This window comes from Corylus avellana, chromosome 6, assembly GCF_965113065.1.
Source record: "Corylus avellana chromosome 6, dhCorAvel1.hap1.2, whole genome shotgun sequence".
In the NCBI taxonomy this organism is placed as follows: domain Eukaryota; kingdom Viridiplantae; phylum Streptophyta; class Magnoliopsida; order Fagales; family Betulaceae; genus Corylus; species Corylus avellana.
The window spans coordinates 13,567,498-13,568,360 of NC_142495.1; the positions used below are offsets into that span (position 1 = coordinate 13,567,498).

The 863-nt window shown below is 39.3% G+C and overlaps 1 protein-coding gene across 1 annotated transcript in view; it reads right to left on the bottom strand.

The window, feature by feature from the left end:
• LOC148584914 (uncharacterized) overlaps positions 1-324 on the bottom strand; it is a 4,279-nt gene extending 3,955 nt beyond the window's left edge. The window contains exon 1 of the mRNA XM_088517579.1: positions 1-324. This exon is cut by the window's left edge and continues 660 nt beyond it. Within this exon, the coding sequence (XP_088373705.1) occupies positions 1-324 (324 nt within the window).
• Between the last annotated feature and the right edge of the window lie 539 nt (positions 325-863).

Consider the following 863-nt stretch of genomic DNA (forward strand, 5'->3'; position numbering starts at 1 on the left):
CTCTCTCTTCTTGTCGAGAGTGTAGTTGTTCGAATTCTCCCAATCATCATAATAACACTGATCAAGTTCCTGCCATAACATTACCAATTCGTTGTAGTAAGTAGTAACATCGCGATCATTCTGCTTTGATTTCCAGACATCTTGAGCAGTGGGAAGAAATAGGTGAGGTTTTCCAATGGCAGGTTCCATGGAATTGATGAGCCACACAATAATAAGAGAATTTTCAGACTGCCATTTCTTTTTATTAGAATCACCAGCAGTAGGTTTCAGTATTTCGCCAGTCAAACGCCCAATTTTACCTCTGCCATCGATCGCCAATTTCATGGACTGAGCCCACTCGAGATGGTCGTGCCCATTGAGTTTTATAACCGTGAGATAAAGGGCTGAATTCAGAGAATAGTAATCAGCAGATACAGGCCTGGGAGGAAAAGTGGGATTGGGCGGAATGGTTTCTAAAGTGGTATCGGAAGAGCTGGTGCGATTTCATTGGGCGCCGGTCATTGCCGACTTATATGACATCATCAGAAGAAAGAAGAAAATAGAAAAAGAGCACGAGGCTCTGATACCATGAACAGAACAAAAACTACTAAAATCTGAAATAGTAATTTCAGATTTTATTCCTAATTTATTGCAAATAATATAATTTCCTAATTTATTCCCTACAAATCCGATAGAGGCGTTCCAGCTCATGTATTATGAGGTGCAGTGTTTGCATCTGTGTTGGTTAGTTATTTTTTGTTTCATGTGTTAAGACAACATTCCTTCTACTGGTTTATCTTTTGTCTACCTTGTGAGTTATGTCAAGATGTTTCTTCTGACCAATGGATTCACTATGAACCTTGTTGGTCTGAGTTCTTTTCATA